The 14,370-nt window shown below is 47.3% G+C and overlaps 1 protein-coding gene across 2 annotated transcripts in view; it reads left to right on the forward strand.

The window, feature by feature from the left end:
* The window catches only part of JAKMIP1 (janus kinase and microtubule interacting protein 1), a 182,636-nt gene that overhangs the window by 105,615 nt on the left and 62,651 nt on the right, over window positions 1-14,370 (forward strand). For both annotated transcript variants that reach the window (XM_078001920.1, NM_001257961.1), the window contains 2 exon segments: window positions 10,142-10,351; window positions 10,828-10,947. In XM_078001920.1, coding sequence (XP_077858046.1) covers window positions 10,142-10,351; window positions 10,828-10,947 — 330 coding nt within the window.

Genomic DNA, 14,370 nt, shown 5'->3' on the forward strand with positions numbered 1-14,370 from the left:
GCTCCTGAGAACCCAGGGGCGCCGGAGGTTGGTTGGTTTGTTTACTCCCAGGACTGTCTGCCGAGCCCTCTCACTGGGGCCGGGCTGTTTTCTCAGCACAATTCCTCCTGTCGGTTGGGTAGGAGTGGCCCACTTCTGGCCTTCTCAGTGGCCCTTTCGCATCTAGCTTGAGGCATCTGGGAGATAAAGGAGAGTGTTTTCTTTCTTTTTTGCCAGAAAATTATGGAAGACAGTCTATATATTTTCCGGGTGCTCCATTTGGTGAGCACCTGCTCTGAGCTAGACCCGGGGCTAGCACAGATTGTTTGAGATTTTATTTTATGCTTTTATAAAGCCATAATGGTTGTTTTTAAAACTCATGAACTGAGAGTGGCATGTGTTCGATGCATGTTCCCTATATAGATGCCTGCTGGGCCAGCCTCTCAGGGGAGTGGTGGAGGGCCGTGGCCAAAACCTTGCCTGGCCCTCTGCAGGGAGCTAGCAGTCTATAGGGGTGACAGGTGACACCCCCTCCCATGTGATCTCAGCTTGGGAGGTGAAGGGCAGGACATCTGGGGACTGCCCGGCCCAGCCGGGGCAGCAGAAAAGAGGGAAGATGCAGCCTTCCTGGGCAGGTGGGACTCTGGAGCCCCGGGCACAGGTTGACCAGACACATCGTGTGGTGGCGGGCAGAGGCACCAAGCCAGGACTTGTCCCCCACCAACTCCCACCACCTGTAAACCTGGCTCCTTCTTTGAGGAAAGTGACCTCTTCCCAAGTAAGTATCATTCCTCTCTGGAGACAAGATACTTTTCAGGGCATAGCAGCCACACGTCCCTGTACAGGTGGACATCATTCATTGTACTACGGGAGGTGTCTGGTTCAGGACCCTGAACTTTAAGAGACTGCTGACCTTTATGAGGCGACTGCTTTGCGTAAGAATTCGAGTGATAGTTTCTGAAGCTCTCTTTTTGGGACATCTCATTGGGTTGGTTATCAGCCTTGGAAGAGACACATGATCTGGACTTGCTGCCAATTGCTGCACATTAATAGTAAACAATCAGTTTAATGGGAGCTGGACACTGTTTATAGTCATCCACGGCGATGAAATTTGCTGTCGGTCAGAATGGCCCAAGAACACATAGAGCCCTGGGCAGGACAGTTCCCCCTCAGCTGCGTATTTATTTACTGAGTTGTAGAGAAAAATAAGACACGGTTCCAGGCAGCAAAGAGCTTACAGTTAACAGGAGTGTGAGCAGATTATTCTAGTGTGAGCAGGTCAGTTCAGCAATAGGACCATGCAAGCCAAAGAGGCAGCAGCAAAGAAGAGGATGTGGTCACTTCTGTGGATAGATGCAGGAGTCATTTCACAGAGGAAGTGAGGTCTGAGCTGGGTTTTGAAGGATGCATAGGCGTTTGTTAGGTGATCCTATGCAGAGGGAGAAACACTGGCAAAGGTTTGGAAGTAATAGGGCCATGATGTGATCATTTTAACCATATCTCTAAAATAGCCATGATGACATCTGATACTTGAATTCCCAGTAAAATACCAAATGAAAATATAATGGAATCCTGTTGTCAAGTACTGGAGACTTTGTTTTCTTACTTTTAATAGAAGTTTTAAAAGTGTGAAGTATTTCTGGCAAAAGATATAAATGAGATCATAAACAAACACCTGTGCCCGCCACACAGTAGATGAAGTGTCACAGGTAGAATCGAGGCCCCTGCACCTGAAGCTGGGGGAATGACTCCCAGGAATGCGTTTCTGATTCTATCTCCTATGCGTGTGATGATGACTGACGTAGTGGGTCTGAATGAATGCTGAAAAGGTTTTCTATTCTCTGCCTTCCGATGACTTGGGGTCAAGGACCCGCTTAGAAGGGGCCATGCTTCCCTGCAGACCTCACCATGGTGTGCACTGAGAGCTTCGGTGACAGAATAACGACAAAGGGTATTTTGCTTATATTCTACCTTTTCCTCCTATAGACTTTCATAGCTGGGCAGAACAAATAATGTTCTCTCAATGGCTTAAAACCCACCTCTGCCAAGCCCCGTGCATTCCCAGAGGAGCAGGAAGGGGGTGTGGCCATGGGGAGGGGAGCCTGCCGCTGCAGGGGGTGGTGCTCTGGTTTCCTCTTGGGCGTCGGTACACAAGTCCATTGGCAGGAAATGGTTCTTCACCCAGTGTCTCATTTTGTAGCACAGGAAGGAGACCCAGGGAAAGTGAATGACTTCAGAGAACAGAAGTGCCTGTACCCACACTGGTCCCCTCTCACTGACAGTACAGGGCTCCTCTGTTTGCAGGTTGTGGGCTGGCCAGGATTCCACCACACCTGGAATGTGCTCTTCAGGTGAGGATGGCTGGGAGGGAGGGGGCAGGACACCAGTGAAAGGCACTGAGAGTATTGCTGGGGGAGAAGGGAGCTCTCTCTTTTCATTTTCTTGCCTTTTAAAAAGTCCTGATGATTTGAGGATATAGTCATCTATTCCCCACCCTCAATATCAGAAAAACTCTGAGATTCCAAAGGTTCTTAGAAACTAAGAGCCTCCTGGGGAGGTAGTGAGTGTCCCAGCATGGGGAGGGTGTAAGCTGGGGCTGGGGGCCCTTTGTGGGAGGTGAGATGCTGGAAGAGATTTTGGGGCTGGAGGCAGGTGACAAGACACCCTTTTAAAGTCCTCATTCAGCTATAGCCTGGGTCCCACAGTTGGTGACAAACCACTAGTTCATGCCTTAACCCCATACTGTGCCAAGAATGGCAGAAGAGCTGTGTCAGTTTAAAATTTCTAATTTATAGACAGTGCAAGCACACCAATACTGAGTCCTCAGGAACAGTTTCCAGCCCCTTTTCTCTATCACGTGTGTTCATGGGTGTGTGTTCGGGGGGAGTCATCACATGGTGGGAAGAGAAGCCTTTGGAGAGAGGCATCCCTGGGTGATTCTGGGTTCCCCGTTTGTTTGCCATGTGACCCTGGGACAGGTGGTTACTGTCTCCAAGCCTTTAGCACTTCACCTATAAAATGGGGTATTCCCATATCTGCCGAGAGTTAGAATTAAGCAAGTGAGCTAAAGCATCTAGCAGCTTATAGTTTCTGTAATAGGATACCTGTAAAATATGTTCCTCTGTTATAGGAAAGATGTATATGTAAGAGAAGTAAAATGGGGGAAAAAAATCCCTGTGTATTTGCACAAGAGACGGTTTGAGCTTAATTTAAAATGTAGCAGGGATCTAGTATCATAAAGGCTCCGTTTCCATTTCAATGCCAAACAAAAATCTCCCCCATTCAGGTATCTCATTGTGTGGATGGTTTTCACCCAAAATGGCCCACTTAGGAGAAGGAGTGAAAAGATCAAATGTCCATTTCTCCTATTCACCCACACCCTGTCTGATAAATATCACTCCTTAAGCAAACCTGTTGCCCATGGCAACATATTCAGGAGATGGGCTGCCAGTTTCATTTCTTTGTCAGCTGGATTGGATTAGAAATGCAAGAAGGCTTTTAGACTTTTGTCTACACATTAGGATGCCTGGTAGTAAAAGTCAAGAAGAAAAGATGGTTATGGTCAACATGGGGCAGTGACACTCTAGTTTGAGGTGGTTATGGTCAATCTGGGGCGCCAATGCTCTAGTTTAAGGCAGTTATGGTCAACATGGGGTGGTGATGCGCTAGTTTAAGGCAGTCATGGTCAACATGGGGCAGTGACGCTCTAGTTTAAGGCGGTCATGGTCAACATGGGGTGGTGACGCTCTAGTTTAAGGTGGTCATGGTCAACATGGGGTGGTGATGCTCTAGTTTAAGATGGTTATGGTCAACATGGGGTTTTGACACTCTAAGGCGATCATGGTCAACGTGGGGCAGTGACGCTCTTGTTTAAGGTGATTATGGTCAATCTGGAGCGACAATGCTCTAGTTTAAGGCAGTTATGGTCAACATGGGGTGGTGAAGCTCTAGTTTAAGGTGATTATGGTCAATCTGAGGTGGCAATGCTCTAGTTTAAGGTGGTTATGGTCAACATGGGGCAGTGACGCTCTAGTTTAAGGTGGTTATGGTCAACATGGGGCAGTGACGCTCTAGTTTAAGGTGGTTATGGTCAATATGGGGCAGTGACGCTCTAGTTTAAGGTGGTTATGGTCAACATTGGGTGGTGATGCTCTAGTTTAAGGCACTCATGGTCAACATGGGGTGGTGATGCTCTAGTTTAAGGCGGTCATGGTCAACATGGGATGGTGAAGCTCTAGTTTAAGGTGATTATGGTCAACATGGGGTTTTGACACTCTAAGGCGATCATGGTCAACGTGGGGGAGTGACACTCTAGTTTAAGGTGGTTATGGTCAATCTGAGGTGGCGATGCTCTAGTTTAAGGCAGTTATGCTCAACATGGGGCAGTGACACTCTAGTTTAAGGCGGTCATGGTCAACATGAGGCAGTGATGCTCTAGTTTAAGATGATTATGGTCAACATGGGGTTTTGACACTCTAAGGCGATCATGGTCAACATGGGGCAGTGACGCTCTTGTTTAAGGTGATTATGGTCAATCTGGAGTGACAATGCTCTAGTTTAAGCCAGTCATGGTCAACATGGGGCAGTGATGCTCTAGTTTAAGGTGGTTATGGTCAATCTGAGGTGGCAATGCTCTAGTTTAAGGCAGTTATGGTCAACATGGGGCAGTGACGCTTTAGTTTAAGGTGGTTATGGTCAACATGGGGTGGTGATGCTCTAGTTTAAGGTGGTCATGGTCATGGTCAACATGGGGTGGTGATGCTGTAGTTTAAGGCAGTTATGGTCAACATGGGGTGGTGACGCTCTAGTTTAAGGTGGTTATGGTCAATCTGAGGTGGTGATGCTCTAGTTTAAGGCAGTTATGGTCAACGTGGGGCAGTGACGCTCTAGTTTAAGATGGTTATGGTCAACATGGGATTTTGACACTCTAAGGCTGTCACGGTCAACGTGGGGCAGTGACGCTCTAGTTTAAGGTGGTTATGGTCAACATGGGACGGTGATGCTCAAGTTTAAGGTGATCATGGTCAACATGGGGCAGTGATGTTCTAGTTTAAGGTGATCCTGGAACCCATACTGTGTGGCCTATGGCTTCTGAGAAACCCTGGTGTGGTGTTCTGTTAGTTTCCTGGGGGCAGCTCTAACAGGTGTCCTCTTCTTTTAAGGATGCCAGTCAGTGGGTTTAGGGTCCACCTTAACTTGGTATGACCTTATCTTAATGGGCATCTTCATTTCATCTGCAAAGGCCCTATTTCCAAATAAGGTCACATTCTGATTTTCGGGGTAGACGTAACATTTTGGGGGACATTATTCACCCCACTAACTAATTACCACACACTTGGAGGCTTACAACAATGACATTTATTTTCTCTCCAGTTCTGGAGTCCAGAAGTCCCAAATCAAGGTATCAGCTGGGCTATGCTCCCTTGGAAGGCTCTAGGGTGAAAGTGTTTTCCGGCCTCTTGCAGCTTCTGGTGTGGCCGGCAGTCCTTGGCATTTCTTGACTTGCAGTTGCACCACTTCAGTCTCTGCTGGCACATGGCCTTCTAGCCTGCATGTCTGCATCTTGTCCTCTTCTTCTTCTTCTTTTTTTTTTTTTTTTTGAAATGGAATCTCACTCTGTTGCTCAGGCTGGAGTGCAGTGGTGTGACCTCGGCTCACTGCAACCTCCACCTCCTGGGTTCAAGCAATTCTCCTGCCTCAGCCTCCCAAGTAGCTGGGATTACAGGCATGCACCACCACACCTGGCTAATTATTGTATTTTTAGTAGAAACGGGGTTTCACCATGTTGGCCAGATTGGTCTCAGACTCCTGACCCCAGGTGATTCACTTGCCTTGACCTCCCAAACTGCTAGAATTACAGGTGTCCTCTTCTTTTAAGGATGCCAATCAGTGGGTTTAGGGTCCACTCTAACCTGGTATGACCTCATCTTAATGTGCATCTTCATTTCATCTGCAAAGGCCCTATTTCCAAATAAGGTCACATTCTGATTTTCGGGATAGACGTGACAGTTTGGGGGACATTATTCACCTCACTACAGGTACCAAGAATGAGAATGGATGTTGGGATAGTGGCCTCTGCTTCAGTCTTTGAGTCCCCCAAACTTTGCAATAAAGTGGAGCTCACAAAATCAGTCATGGGTCGGTGGGCTTGTTTTCACTGAGATATGTTTCCTGGTATACTTGACTGCCGAGAAACAACCAGACTCTGTTCCTTCGGGGCAGAGGGGACAGTGAGGGCTTGGAGAGGACAATCTGCCTTTGAGTCATGGTTCTGCTGCTAACTGGAGTGTTAGTACTGGGCCTCAAGTTTGCATGTAACTTGGGGTAAATGATGTCCACTTTGAGGATTTCAAGACTCAGAGAGTGTCTTTTAAGTATAAAATAGTACCTAGCTCATGCTAGCATTGAGAGGAGCGATAGCCAACATCAAGTTTGTCATTCTTTCCTGAACTCTGTTGATTGCGATTCTTTTGGTCACAAGTGACAGAAATTCCATATCAAACCAGCTTAGGCCACGGGAGTCTATTGGCTCTCCCAACTGAAGTCATGGAATTTGCTGTAGGAGCAGCTCCAGGTGCACTAACGATGTTATCCAGGATCCTGGGTTCTTGGGCTCTGCTCTGCCTCCCGCTGTGTCATTCCCAGGCTGTGGGCTCTCATGCTGTGTTGGGGGGATGCCACCACTATGCCAGGTCCTGTGTTCTTACACCACACCGCCCAGAGTCCCTTTCTCAGCTCCTAAAGAAAAACAGGAGGATCCTGGCGCTGCCCTCTTCTGGCCATTGGTTCTGATTGGGTTGTGCATCCATCCTGAAGCAATTACTGTTGGGGCTGGGACATTTGGGTGGCATAAGCCAATCAGGGACTGCCCTGGGAACTTACAGTGGTGTTAGTTCCACCCCTTTCCTACTGCACATGCTAAGACTGGGTGTGTGGGAGAAGGGGAGATGGATGCAGGAAGGAAGCTGAGGGATGTTCCATACGGTCAGGTGAGCAGTTCCAGGAAGCTCAGGATTTCATCCGGGTCCCAAGGGCAGTGAGGTAGGATCACTGAGAGCTCAGCTTGTGATCCAGGAGTAAAGTCAGTGAACTGTGAGTGTGCCTGCCTCTTGCTACATGAGCTTGCCAGTGTCTTAACCTCTGGGGCCTCAGGACTCTCATGCTGGCTCTGGAACGTGTTCTGCATTGGCCGGCCGGCCATTTCTAGATGCCGTCTCTGCTGTTTGAGAATATTTTCTAGGAAACTTTCCTGTGGTGGCTGGGGCAGAAGCCCTCTGTCTCACTTACTAGGACAAGGGGGAATTGGTGCTCCTCCAGGTGGAGAATTTGGGATCCTGGAGATGTCTTGCTCGCGATGGTGCTGCCTTTTGTGGGGAGCTAGTGGGGGCTTCACTGCAAAGCTGACACTGAGGGGCAGATGAGAACCCTCTCTTACCCATGATGGACAGACTATTGGCTTGCAACACCCTTAGCTGCCCCTACCAATTTCCCTCACTTTGATGTTGTTATTGTTGTTTTTCTCCTCATAGCACAAATCACTCTGAATCGCTACCATGTCTGCTTATTTAATATGTTTATTGCCTACTCCCCCGTCCCGCAGAATGGAAGCTCCCAGGGCAGGGAGTCTGATCTCTTTTGCTCACTAATGTTTCTCAGCACCCACTGATAGTGCTTAGCTCAGTGTGTGTTGAGTTAATGAAAGCGTGCTTGAGCGAATTAAATGAATAAGCTCCTTCTGCATAATGATTTTTGCTTTGGGGTTGGCATCTACCTTGGCAGTGGTGTTTTCAGCATGTTTAAAGATTCCTCCTGTGCATCGGACGGTGCTCCTACCCATTTGGAAACTGCAATACTCGGGATTTGGGATTTGGCCCAAGCAGGTAGATGCTGGTGGACCATCACCAGGGGGAGCAGTGGGCACATTCAGCGGCTGCTTAGGAGAAACTGCATGGGGCACCCATTGCAGGGGCCAAGAGATCATCCTGGCCGATGGAAGCAGCCTTTTGTCTTCCAAAGAAGGTGCCTCAGAGAGCTCTGAAGTATAAATTAGTACCTAGCTCCCAACTAGCACATAAGAGAGAAGTGATACCCCTGGCAAGTTTGTTGTTCTTTCCTGAGCTCTATGTTGATTAGGATTATTTTGGTTGCAAGTGACGGAAATTCCACATCAGAACTGTAGCACTGTGGTACTTGGCTGGAAAACCTGTCAGTCTGGAATCTAGGGGTACCATTTCCTTTCTTCTCTCATCGCTATGTTATTTTTTCAGTTTTTAGCGGTCTTCTTTTAAAATAAAATAGCCTCGTGTTACCTAGGGGCTAGAAGAGATTAAGAGTGGCAGCGAACACTGATGGCGGGCTTGCGATATGCCAGGCACTGTGCCAGGTTCTTCCCATGGTTGCTCCAAAGCTGCTCAACAGTTAGGCAGAGTTGGTTCTAAAGTCTTCTTATTGTCCACATTTTACAGAGACAGAAGTTGAGTCAGAGAGGTGGCCCAACCTGCCCATGGTCATATGGTAAGGGTTGGGGGGTGGGTGGGATTTTAGCTGGTTTCTCTCTGCTATCAGAACAGGGCCCTTCACCTAAATTCTCTGCTGTGGCAGTCTGTGTCTGAAATCAAGGTATATGATTTAGAAGTAAGAACTTTGGATCGTAATCCACTGAAATGTAACCTGCTACATGAGCGGGCTGAGCAGGAGGAGCCTTTGCATCTGTTTCCTTGCAGTTGCTGCAACAAATACTCTCAAACTTCATGGCTTAACATGACAGAAATGTGTTCCCATACAGTTCTGGAGGCCAGGAGATTGAAATCAAGGTGTCTGCATGCCCACACTTCCCCCTAAGGCTGTGGAAGAGGATCCTTCCCAGCCTCTTCCTGATGCTGGTGTTGCTAGCTGACCTTGAGTTCCTTGGCTTGAGGCCGCGTCCCTCCAGCCTCTGCCTCCATCCTCACACGGCCTTCCCCTCTGTGTCTGTCTTCTCCTCTGATAAGGACACCAGTCATAAGGGCCCACCCTGCTCCAGGATGACCTCATCTTAGCTAATTGCACCTGCGGTTACCCTCTTTCCAAATAAGGTTCCGTTCTGAAGTTCCGGGAAGGCCATGGGTCTTGGGGGGCTGCTATCTAACCAGGACAGTGCCCTCGCTGGAGCATCCAGAAAAAGCCAGAGTGGATGACCTGGGGCTGACACTTCCTCTGCATACTTTTTTTGGTGTGGTTTCCGCACTGTCACCCGGCCCACTGTATTGAGCCTGTGTCCCTTCTGACACTCCCCCGTAGGAAGGCTGGACAAGACAGGGCTGGGGGTGAACTGAAGATTAAGTTCAGGTTTGTAGGTGGGGAAGCTGTGGTCCCTCCGAGATCCAAGCAGAGGTGTGAAGCAGCCAGCTGGTTCTGTGATTGTGGAACTCAGAGAGAAGTCAGGGCTGAGGCATGTGTTGAAGATCTGCTGCATCCGTGGGCTTGATACCATTGGGAAGGACCCGGCTGCCTTGGAGAGGATACAGAGTGAGAAGAGACCTGAGCCTTGGAAACTCCAGGCTTCAATGACAGCCAGAGCAAGACAGTCTATAAAGAATATAGAAACTGGGAAGTGACCTTGGGGAGAGGGAACAGGAGGTCATGAAGTCAGGGAGTGAGTGATGGCGTCAGGGCGGGAGGACGGAATGTCATCTGGTGGGTTCGGTGGCCAGGAGAGCACTGGTGACCTTGGCAGGAGCTGTCTGGTGGTGAGTGTTGGGGAGCTGTGGCCAGGCAGGAGAGGGTCAATGACCGAGAGGGAGACATGGGCCCGGAGACGGAGAGAGAAGCCAACTCTGCCAAGAAGCTGAGCTGCAGAGGCGTGGCTGGGGGCTGGCAGTGTTTTATTTTATTTCATTAACATAAGAGAGACAGGAGCATACGTTGATGTCAGTACGTGTGTCAGGTTGAATATATACGTGCCTTAACCCCTAGCTCTGTCTCCTCTGTCTTGGGGCAGTGACAGGGAACAAGCCCTGGGCTGTGGGCTATGCTTGCTCTGCATCTGGAGTTTACTGAATTCAGTCGACTCAGGCCCGAGACACTGCTTTGACCTTTCCCTGGGCTGAAGGCCCCAAGCAGGGGAGAGATTTCCTTGGTCACAAGCCCCTAGGGCTGACCGCTTGTTCTTTCTCCTTTTCAGATGGATGAGATCAAAGGGAAAGACCGTGTGATTCTGGCCTTGGAGAAGGAACTTGGCGTGCAGGCTGGGCAGACCCAGAAGCTGCTTCTGCAGAAGGAGGCTTTGGATGAGCAGCTGGTTCAGGTCAAGGAGGCCGAGCGGCACCACAGTAGCCCGAAGAGAGAGCTCCCGCCAGGGATTGGGGACATGGTGGAGCTCATGGGCGTCCAGGTGAGGGGCAGCAGCTTGTGCCAGCCTCAGGCTGGTCCCCCATCCATTTACGGGGCATCCTTCTGGTCAGCCACAGAGGACACTGAGGCAGCATGTATTCATTCATTCACTCATTCACTCAGCATTGGAGGGGATGTTATAAATTCCTGGATAAATTCCTGTTATAAATTATAAAGTGCTGGACACTGTGTGAGGGGCCGGTGCATGGTGGCCTTTGTAAGAGATGCAGGGTGGGAAGGGCCTGATCACAAGGTCCCCAGGAGCCACGGAAGGATTCGAAGTCTCAGTGGCCTTCTAGGTGGAGTCTTCCGCAGGTGTGCAGTGGCCTTGCGTGTTCCCCACCTTGCTGTGTGGCATGTGGGCCCCTGAATAAGGATCTCACCCATTATGTCATGTGAATTTTCTAAGAAGGCTCCACACAACTTCTTCAAAGTACATTTACGTCTTGACTTTTTTTTTTTTTTTTTTTTTTTTAGGATCAACATATGGACGAGCGAGATGTGAGGCGATTTCAACTAAAAATTGCTGAACTGAATTCAGTGATACGGAAGCTGGAAGACAGAAATACGCTGTTGGCAGATGAGAGGAATGAACTGGTAAGCAGCCCTGAGAGACAGGCGGTGCCTCACAGGGTGCAAAGAAGGGGCCCTGAGTCCCCGAAACATGCCCTGCACAGAAAGTTAATGCAGAGGCCTTCTGGTTCTCTGAACTTAACTTCTTTCTTCTTTTTGATTAAAAATCTAACACATGCTCATTGAAGAAATCTCTTACTGCCATTTGTTTTTGCAGGAACTTATCTTGAGCAAACAATTGGAGAAGTTCCATGAGAAGCATGGAGAGGATGTTCATTGCAGTGTTGTTTATATTAACAACCCAAACCAAACCAAATCAAAAATTAAAAAACAAAAAAACCCGATTGTTCAATACTAAAGCACGGGGCATAGTGATCATGGAATATTTATACAATGAATTCTAGACTATCATTAAGATTGATGATGGAGACCCTATTTAACTGACATGGAAATGTGTTCATAGTAAATTAAATGAAAAATGCAGTTTACAGAACAATAATACATTGTCATCATCTTGAATATTAGAAGTTATTCTTTTTTTTTTTTTTTTTTTGAGACAAAGTTTTGCTTTTGTCTCCCAGGCTGGGGTGCAATGGCATGATCTTGGCTGACTATAACCTCCACTTCCCGGGTTCAAGTGATTCTCCTGCCTCAGCCTCCCAAGTAGCTGGGATTACAGGCATGCACCACCACGCCCGGCTAATTTTGTACTCTTAGTAGAGATGGGGTTTCTCCATGTTGGCCAGGCTGGTCTTGAACTCCTGACCTCAGGTGATCTGCCCACCTCAGCCTCCCAAAGTGCTGGGATTACAGGTGTGAGCCACCACACCTGGCTAGAAGTTATTCTTTTAGGTGGTGTAATTATGGGTAATTTTAATTTGTGCTTATCTATTTACTTTTTTGCATAAAATTGTATATACTTGTAAACTAAAACTTATACATTACTTGTAAAAATAATGAACATAGACTTCTGGTTAAAAAAGAAATCTCCAGTAAAAATAGCAATGTCATGAATATGTTTATATTTTCTGGATAAGAGCAAAACTAATTTTTATGTAATGGCAGTTGATACATCAACTTCTTGACAGATGCCTCATAACTTTTATGTTTATTCTAATTTCTATTATGAAGGGAAGTATATCAGAAGAATATTTGAAAAAAATGAGTGGTGAACAGCGTCAATAAGTATCACCTCTCCACAACTTTAACAGGATCAAAATAAATTCTCTTCCTTCCAGTATTTTTAAAGGCTTTTTTTTTTTTTGCTTTAATCAGATTGTACATCTAATATTATGTCTCCACTCTTCATTTAAATATTTATAAGCTCATAAATACTCATGAGCTGCATAATAGTTTACTGAGTAGATTAGGAAAAATCATAGGCTTCTGGAAACATGTCAGATCAGACTGAAGTAGTTAAAAGTAGAAACTGATAAGTTTGCCAACGCTTCAATCTTTTGTTTTTTTTGAGGTGGAGTCTTGCTCTGTCGCCCAGGTTTGAGTGCAGTGACATGATCTCAGCTCACTACAACCTCCACCTCCTGGGTTCAAGTGATTCTCCTGCCTCAGCCTCCCGAGTAGCTGGGATTACAGGCACTTGCCACCATGCCTGGCTAATTTTTGTATTTTTAGTAGAGATGGGGTTTCACCATGTTGGCCAGGCTGGTCCTGAACTCCTGACCTCAAGTGATCGGCCTGCCTCAGCTTCCCAAAGTGCTGGGATTACAGGCATGAGCCACCGTGCCCGGCCTCAATCTTAAAATCGTGAGGTAACTACTGCTAGTTTGGGGTGGTTCTTACATGTTTTTAACGTTTAAATAAATACCTTGAAACCCACCAAGAGACTTTTTATTTTTATTTTATTTATTTATTTATTTATTTATTTATTTTTGAGACGGAGTCTTGCTCTGTTGACCGGGCTGGAGTGCAGTGGCCGAATCTCTGCTCACTGCAAGCTCCGCCTCCCGGGTTCAAGCCATTCTCCTGCCTCAGCCTCCCGAGTAGCTGGGACTACAGGCGCCCGCCACCTCGCCCGGCTAGTTTTTTTTTTTTTTGTATTTTTTAGTAGAGACGGGGTTTCACCGTGTTAGCCAGGATGGTCTCGATCTCCTGACCTCGTGATCCGCCCGTCTCGGCCTCCCAAAGTGCTGGGATTACAGGCTTGAGCCACCGTGCCCGGCCGAGACTTTTTATTTTATGGTTATGAATTGGGATTTTTTTCCCCTGCTGTGTATTGTTCTGCAACTTGCTTTTTTCACTTCATGGATCAATTACAGCACTCCCCATCAGCGCTTAGAGATCTGTCTTTGTCTTTTTACCGGTGGCTTGGTAGTCCATTGTGTGGAAATACCATGGTCTGTTCAACTCTCTTCCCAGTGGTGGATCTTTAGGCTGTTGCTGCTTTCTGGATTTCTGTGAGGTGCCACATGCCTGTAATCTCAGCACTTTGGGAAGCCAACGTGGGCAGATTCCTTGAGCTCAGGAGTTTGAGCCCAGCCTGGGCAACATGGCAAAACCCTGTCTCTAAAAATACAAAAAATAATTAACTGGGCACAGTGGTGCACACCTGTAGTTCCGGCTATTGGGAGGCTGAGGTGGGAGATCACTTGAGCCCAGGATGTCAAGGTTGCAGTGAGCTGAAATCATGCCACGACACTCCAGCCTGGGTGACGTAGTGATACCCTTTGTCAAAATGACCCATGTCATTTTACCTACCTTCTGTCTCAAAAAAAAAAAAATGCCATGTAGAAGATACATATGGGTCTTTACTGACTTTAAATAAAGGTTCAAGTCAGGAAAGACACACATGTATCTTCTACATGGCATTTTTTTGGGGGTGGGTAAGTTTCTAGAAGTAGAATGCATGGGTCACATGGTACATTTTATATTTCAACCTATACCATCAGAATATTTTACCTTAACATTTACAGCCTGGGGAGTAAACTCAGGGGTCTAGAGTCAGTCCCTTGTGTTTAATTCTTGGTGAATTCAAACCACCAATCTTTGCAAGAGTGCAAAGCATTCTTAGCACTTTCTTTGTGAAGGTGGGCCCATTGCCTCCTCTCTTTGGGCTCAGGTTCTTTGTCTATAACATGGGGATGGGGAAGGTGTCCCCTTCACATGTGGTGGCTGTGCCTGTAGTTGTCATAATATTGATAGATATTTAAGTTGTTCCTAATTCTTTCCATGAAAATAACACTGGGGAGACTACCACTATGCATTCAGTTCTCACCATGTGCCTAGGATACAGGAGCTGCCATGATTCTCATTTGATAGATGAGGAAATTGAGGCTGAGAACTTGCCCATTGTCATGCAACTAGCAAACAAATGTGTCACCCAGGACACTGGCCTCAGAAGGGGTCCTAATCGGGTTGAGTCTCTGCTCACCTTGGTGCTGTGACCTTGGCCGTCTGTTGTCAAGTTGTCTGAGTCTCTGTACCTGTTTC

This window comes from Macaca mulatta, chromosome 5 (assembly GCF_049350105.2).
Source record: "Macaca mulatta isolate MMU2019108-1 chromosome 5, T2T-MMU8v2.0, whole genome shotgun sequence".
In the NCBI taxonomy this organism is placed as follows: Eukaryota; Metazoa; Chordata; class Mammalia; order Primates; family Cercopithecidae; genus Macaca; species Macaca mulatta.